Below are 7,533 nucleotides of genomic sequence, written 5' to 3'. Positions count from 1 at the left end.
TAAGATAATTGCTGTTGTTGTATTTGCAAACAAGAAGAATAGGTTTTCTGCTGCATTTTTATTTCACAAGAACAAGGCAATGGCATCGCACCAAAGCAAACATGCAATAAGAGAGAACAAAACAACTAGAGCCGATCACGCAAGCAACTGGAGTGGAAAAAAGTATCACCAAACTTCAGGGCGGAGCTCGCCCGTTGCTGGGGGCATCCATTTTCCAGAATTGTAGACACTCTCGCCAACTTTCCAATTAGGCACATCCTTCATTACTTCAGCCTCGTACTCAAGATACTTTTTCCACTCTTTGACATATCTGAAGAAACAGAACAGACAGATAAGTGGATTTGTTGACTTGCAATTCTGGGAGATGAAGATTACGCACATGAGACATGACTGTAAGGAGACAACCAACAAAATAATCAGTTTACCTTTCATCTTCTTCAGCTTGAAGCACTGGCAGTATTGCTCTGCGAGCAGCATACTTTTCTTCCTTGAGCGCCCTATATAAAGATAATTTTTAAGCTTGTAATATACATTATATTCAGGAACCGATCAATGAGAACAAATAGTTGGCTCCGCTTACCCAAATAATTAATTACTTGTTACTATGACAGGAAAAGAAAATCAAGTATTCTCCTAATGATGTAAAATTAAAATTGAAGCAAATCACAGTAATATTTCCATCTTCCACCCCAATCTCATTCCCAAGGAAAAATAAAAGTCAAGGGCATGTAAGAAAATACGTGCAAAAAACAGATAAAGCAGTAGCTACCGCTGTCCAAATAGCCACCCCAATCTCGTATTTCAAAATTATCTATTAAAAATCAACATATACACATCTTCGGCTTTTCTATCACCATAAAGTCAATGAAATGTTTCTATTAACCATGAAGACTTAAAAGCTCATTCTAACATTTTCATCCCAAGGAACCAAGATCACCATTTCATAAGCATCATAATAAATCATAAGAGGACACCTATCATCTGCTTATTTTCTTACTATTACCTCATGGCAGCATCCAATTTGACAAGTGAATGAAGACGTAATTTAATTTATACTAGCCTTGCACATCAGTTGGGGATAGAGCTTTAGGTGTCACATAAAAATGGATCACACACGATAACCTAGAGGACTAACCTAGCTGAAGGTTTGATTTCAAGAAAGGCTTCAAATAAGCAAGGCTATAAATGCTGAGGAAAGCAGATGGATGAACTAACCAAGAACACCTGCCGATTGTCTCCAAAGCTCAAAACTGACACCTCAAATTAAAAGGTACCATGGAACAAGTAAGAAACTGCATGAAATGAAGGCACAAGAATATCCACTATCTGGGTTAGTTAAAGCATCAGCACCCCGCATTTCAGGGATATGCAATTGATGCATTCAGGGTCGAACTCTGCCCAAGTTTGGTTCATTTTTGGAACATAAAACCAAAACATCCTTATTCTGGTATAGAAAACATAGACTGAACTGCATAGTCCATATCGCCCAAACAACATGACCTTGAAACCAAAGTAAAAAATAAAGGGTTTAAACTCTCCATTGCATTCCTCGTCATTCTTTAGCCCTAAGCAAGAGGAGCAAAAACCATCACCTTTCAATCTTTTATTCTTTGTTTTATATGAGCAAGCACACGCATAAAGAAACAAAGGAAAAATATCAACTCTGATTCTTCGTCTTTATTCGAACACTTGTCTAGCAGACATTTACGACATGCCTCCAAAGTTGATTCCTTTTGGGTGGTTATGACACACCAGATCAATCCGTATTCTGATTGTGCAAGCTGAATTAGGACGGTTACTAGAGGTGGGATGGTTGGTTATGCTGCCAATCTGGTGAGTGGTGTGTGGAAGGAGATATGTGGGAGGCAGAGGAGGGGGAGCAGAGGTCACAAACATATGTGAAAGATGAGGGTGAGGCTTAAGTGGCTGATGGAATGAGATGATAATCCGGAAATAGGGAGCAGAGGGGCTGAGGAGGCTGTTCTGATAAGTTAATACTCTGCAGGCATTACTCATGCACACCTACATACTATACTCGGTGGGATCTGGATAAAACAGGCAATGCTAAGAAAAACCAGTCCAAATATGGAATTCAAACTAATTGATACAATTCAGAGTTGTTACCAATGTAATGCAGGCTGCAAAATGAGCCCCTTAGCACATTATGAATGTATTCGCGTCTATTTTCGCAAGTATTAAATGGACTACCCTAATAGTTGAGCACAGGACTATTACTATCGGAGAATGTGCTTACCATACGGCTACACCTGAATTCTTCCCCTTTACCCGTTCATCCAAAATGCTCTTTTTACTTAATCCTCAGCTCAGCCCAAATTAACCGTAATCAATATGACCGTCCTGCATATCATCTAACTACTCACATGCCCCTAAAAATAAAGAATTTAACAGTTTGCAAATTATGCCTCCAAAAATTCATGAATACGAATTAAAACCCCTGAAATTGTAAGCTAAACATCGGGAATTACAGTAATTTATCAAAGAAAAATACTACGGTTACAACAATTGCAAAAGAATTCAATGAAACAAAAAAAAAACCCAGAAAGATCATCCGCATTTCTGTGGCTCAATTCCACAAAATAAAAAGGGAATTCAAAAAATTAAAACGAAACCCATATAACAAAATTTAAAAAGCAATACGAAAAAGATGAAAAATCTCAGACCTTCGGATCTTGTTGCCCTTTCCGACTTGGTACATGCCCCAAGAGAAGGTACCAAAGGCAGCAAGGAATATGGCAACTGAGCTGGGACCTTTGTTGGGGATCCGGCGAGCGTATCGAACCGGAGCAAACCCCCCCGGCGGTGGACCGTCCTGGAGAACCGGCATGTCCTTCACGCTCGCCATCCCCGGCTTTTTTCTTATGACTGCCTCTGTCATTTTCGGAGCTTTCTTAGCGTTTCCCTTCACCGGTTCACAATCACAGCTGAGAATTTGTTGCTTGTGCTGTTTGGGGAGTATTCAAGGGAGCGGGTGGAAACCAAGTCAGGCTAGAGTGGTGGGGGTAAATGTGGAAATATGGGCTTTTTGTGATCAATGAGGACGCGACACATGGTGCTTGTGGATGTGAACTATTTTATGATACAAATTGCAATAGGCGAGATCGTAAGTCCGGGAACTCAAGCAGGGGTGGAGAATTAATGACAGCAGTCACAAATACGGAATAATCAGCACCAATACCTTTGAGAATAGAACTCACCAAATCAGTATTAGAGACGGGTTGATTAATAGCAGCATGAGAGTCAATGACAAATTTAGCTTGTTCAAGATAGTCCGAGATGAAATGAGAACCCTTCTGAAGATTTCACAAGTTGCAACCAAAGGTTGGTAGCATTAGAAAGAGAAGCTTGAGAAAAGTGCACATGAAGATGCTCCTAAATCGCATGACGGGAGGTTTTGCCAATAGTGAGGGACAAAATAGGTTCATAAAGAGTGGAAGTCAAATAGCTGACAACCAACTTATCAGTTTGGAACTGCGTAGTGAATTCTGGCGAGCTGGCTCCTTGTCAGTAGTAGGAAGAGTAACGGGAGGAGCTTGAATTGTGCCATGCACGTAACCAAAACAATTGTGACCCATATGAAGCAGCATCATCTGACTAAGCCAAAGGAGATAATTGGAGTCGGTGAGTTTTAGAAAGTGAGCAACGTTAGGACCAAAGAGAGAAGGTCCAATGGGTGTAGAGGAGGAAGATGTTTGAGTAGTCATGATGGACGGGACAGGGGAGGGGTCACTGTACAAGGAAAAAGTGTATGGGAAAAATAGCCTAAGGAGACAACAAGAATTGGGAAAAGAGGGAGAAAGTTAGGGGTTTACCATGAAACGGGAAACCTAAACGAGTGATACCATGTTGAATTATAATTGTATTAATTTCATTGACCTTACAAGGATACATATACATATATATGCCAAGTGACTTGGTGTACAAGTAAACCTAATTCCACAGAGTTTTATAAGACCTAGCCCATATTAGATTCTACTACACTAACATTTTGGTTGCTTTAGGTATTGTGGGAATATTTTTGTTAATCACCCTAAAGTGGTACTAATGCTCATCATCTTATTTATCACTGTTGCATGAGTTTAAGTTTTGAAATTTATGTTTATCCAGTACCCAATTTCAAAATTTAAATTTATCTAACAGTAATAAATAGGGTGGTGAGCATCACCATCACTTGGGGTGGGGAGTAGAAATGTTCCCACTCGTAGGTGATCTAAAGCAATGAAAATCAACTTAGAAGCACCACATGTCGAATCCTTATTGATTGCAAAAAGTCTATATTTTCACATTTAACCACCTCTTCCCTAATTTGAGCAGTTTTAACTGTTTCGTATAGGAGTGGGCATCAATCTGACTGAACCGGCCAAGTTGGCCCATCCAAACTGTATTAGTTTTAACAAAAAATAAAATGAAATTAGAAGGCCTAATCATCAAACTGTAATCAATTGGTTTAGTTATGGTTCTGAGTTTTCGTAAACTTACCTAGAGCATCTCCAATGGAGTCCCATTTAGGGACCACTACCACCTTTAAGGCCCATTTGTTTGGCTTCACTAAGCGTCATTGGACTAGACTGGACTAACTCCTAGTGTAGTCCAGTGTTTGTTAGTATGCAGGACTAACATTAGTAACATTAGTTAGGATTGGCAGTGTCGCTAGAAGTTCTTAGCTAGAGTCCCCGAAAACCATGGGACTAGCTAAGACGGACCTGCTTCATTCCTCTACTACACTACTTCGTTCCTCTGCTATTCTTGTCTATTTCCTTCCATTTGCCGCTTGCCGCACATCTATTGAAAAAGCTTGGATTTTCACACCCTTTGCCGTTACATTGCCAACCCAACACGCCAACTCCCCTAACGGGTCTCAAATCACCGGATCTACCAAAACCCAGATGATACAATCCATATGACAAAAAAGCAAAACATAAAGTCACAAAATTGCTCATGACTTTGGGTCCTGCTAGGAAGCTTATGTGCAGGAGAATCAAAGCAAGCTTTTTTTTCCTTTTCTATGAATTGAGATTAAGAAGGAAAATAATATTTATATTAATGTAAATTAGGGTACAATTTCTTTAAAACTTGAATCCTCTAATTCGATCTTCGAAATGTGTAGATGAGTGTTGTTAATCTGAGGGTCACGATGACTTGATCTTGGATGAACGGATGCTGCAAGGTTTTGACTCTTGGCAATGGAGGAACCAACACTTGTAGGGGGTGCTTGGTGGTTCTTCATGGGTTTGACGAAGAACGATGAGGGTTTTTCGAGTCTTCTTGAGTGTTTGAGTGTTTGGGGGGTTTGACTGCTTGAGAGCTTCAAAGTTTCAAAGCTTCAGCATTTGGACGTGAATGATTTTCTGACTCCCTTTTCTTTATCTTAGAGGTTCCTATTTTTAGACTCTCCAAGCTTTGCTTATGGATGGTATTAGCCTTGGTTGTGGGCTTGATTAATTGACAAAAGAATCACAACTCAATTTGTGGGCCGGTTCGTGATTTGACTCCATCAGTTAGTATTTGATTTAATTAAATTACAATCAAACAATTCCTTTCTACCAACCAAGTATTGACACTTGTCTTTCTTGATGACTCGTACAATTTTAATGAGTTACATCCATGTGTATGATTTGTGAGACAGATGGCGTATGCCACGTATGCTCTGACATGTTGAAACTTTAATGTGTCAGTGAATATTTACTTCACCGAAATTTTGATGTCTACACACATATTCAAATTCAAAGTCTAACAATTAAAACTTAATAAAAGGATTTGTTGTGGTTTATTTTAATCTGACAAGGGAGAGAGGGGGCACAGTAGAGAGGGAGAGAGATGTGTTTGTAAGGTTGTGTAGAGGATGTGTTATTCTCCCTACGCAGTGCCTTTATTTATAGTAATAAGGAAGGGAAAAATCATTCTCCTCCAAGGAATACAAGTCTTAATAGGAAAGAATAACTAGTATCAAATCTAATCTAGGATTTACACAATCATACTTAAATACAAAGTTTATAACACTTCCCCTTGAGTGTGTAAATACTCAAGTAGATTCGGCATCATGTAGAGTTGAGGAAGTCGACTCGTCGGCACTGATTTTGGGAACAAGCTAGTCTCAAAGTAAAGTAGGAACTTGCATATGGAACTAAGTCTCACAAAAACCCAAAGGCTATGGTAAAATCCAAATACGGACAAAATCCATAGTCTAAGGAAAAATGCATGAGAAATGCAAAGTCAAATGAAACGTCTACAGGACATCATCAAGGATATGATCAACCTAAGATGGGTGCCTCGTCAAAACCTTGTTAGGTACCAAAAACCCAATGGGAAAAATGCTCCTAATCGTAGGGGAAAAGAGTACATTAAGATCAAGCAAGTATACTTCAGGATACTTCCCTTGAGTTTGACACAATTCCAAAGAGAAATAACAATGTTACAACTCAGAAAGTCTAGGCATACCTATTCTTTGAACAAGCTTCTGAAACGTCGCCTTCGGTAGTGATTTGGTGAAGAGGTCAGCCAGATTGTCTTGTGAATGGATTTGCGTTACTTTAATCTTCTAATGCTTTTACTGTTGATGTGAAAAGAAGAACTTTGGCACAATGTGCTTGGTGTTGTCTTATTTGATGTAATTGTTCTTGAGTTGTTTGATGCGTGCTATATTATCTTCATAAATCATCGTCAAGACGTCACCAATAGGGTAAAGATCATAGGAGCTTCAAATATGGCCCACAACTGCTCTCAACCAGAAGCATTCTCAAGTTGCTTCATGTAGGGAGAGAATTTCAGAATGGTTAGATGAAGTGGCAACTAAGTTCTGTTTAGTTAACCTCCAAGAGATTGGGGTGCCTCTAATGGTAAAGACATAACCCATTTAAGAGTGCGCCTTGTACAGATCAGATAAGTATTATGCGTCGGCATAACCAACAAGACGAGAACTGACTTATGATAAGGGGGTGCGACATCACTTGAGGATTCGTAAGGATATAATAGGCCTAGATCCATAGTACCCTTAAGGTAATGGAAGATGTCTTTAACATCAGTCCAGTGTTTATGTGTCGGTGCATTACTGTATCTTGCCAAAAGATTAACAATGAAGGATATGTCGGGTTTAGTGTATTGAGCTAAATACAATAAAGCGCTATCGCACTTAGATAAGGACCTTCAGGCTTTAAAATCTCTTCATCATCCTCCTTCGGACGGAAGAGATCTCGTTTTGCATCTAGCGATCGTACCACCATAGGAGTACTGGAAGGCTTTACTTTATCCTTGTTAAAGCGGCGCAACACTTTCTGGGTGTAGTTCAATTGATGTACTAAGATTCCATTTGAATGGTGCTGTATCTCGGGATCGAGACAATATCGAGTCTTTCCTAGATCTTTCATCTCAAATTTCAACTTAAGGTGTGTGGCAATTATCTCAAGCTCTTTAGGAGTTCCAATGAGTTTCATGTTGTCAACATAAACTGCAACAATTATAAAACCAGAATGTGACTTCTTAATGAACATGCAAATGCATAGTTCGTTGTTCACATAT

The 7,533-nt window shown here is 39.3% G+C and overlaps 1 protein-coding gene across 1 annotated transcript; it reads right to left on the bottom strand.

Annotated features, from left to right (window-relative positions):
* Positions 1 to 3,017, bottom strand: LOC103952228 (NADH dehydrogenase [ubiquinone] 1 alpha subcomplex subunit 13-B). The gene is made up of 3 exons (XM_009363783.2): positions 2,682 to 3,017; positions 426 to 497; positions 1 to 310 (listed from the first exon to the last, which is right to left on the bottom strand). Exons 1-3 carry the CDS (start codon positions 2,894 to 2,896, stop codon positions 166 to 168), a joined length of 432 nt encoding a protein of 143 aa, XP_009362058.1. The 5' UTR covers positions 2,897 to 3,017; the 3' UTR covers positions 1 to 165.
* Positions 3,018 to 7,533: the final 4,516 nt, after the last annotated feature.

The sequence above is a fragment of a genome, unplaced genomic scaffold, assembly GCF_019419815.1.
Source record: "Pyrus x bretschneideri cultivar Hongxiangsu unplaced genomic scaffold, Pyrus_bretschneideri_v1 Contig46, whole genome shotgun sequence".
In the NCBI taxonomy this organism is placed as follows: domain Eukaryota; kingdom Viridiplantae; phylum Streptophyta; class Magnoliopsida; order Rosales; family Rosaceae; genus Pyrus; species Pyrus x bretschneideri.
The sequence above is the reverse complement of the archived record's forward strand: the minus strand, read 5'-3'. Positions and strand labels throughout refer to the sequence as shown.

Coding starts and splice junctions, on each gene's coding strand:
- LOC103952228 (XM_009363783.2), bottom strand. CDS start 2,896: ATGACAGAGGCAGTCATAAGAAAAAAGCCGGGGATGGCGAGCGTGAAG. Junction 498..2,681: donor AAGGGCAACAAGATCCGAAG/GTCTGAGATTTT, acceptor ATCTTTATATAG/GGCGCTCAAGGAAGAAAAGT. Junction 311..425: donor CAAGCTGAAGAAGATGAAAG/GTAAACTGATTA, acceptor CTGTTTCTTCAG/ATATGTCAAAGAGTGGAAAA.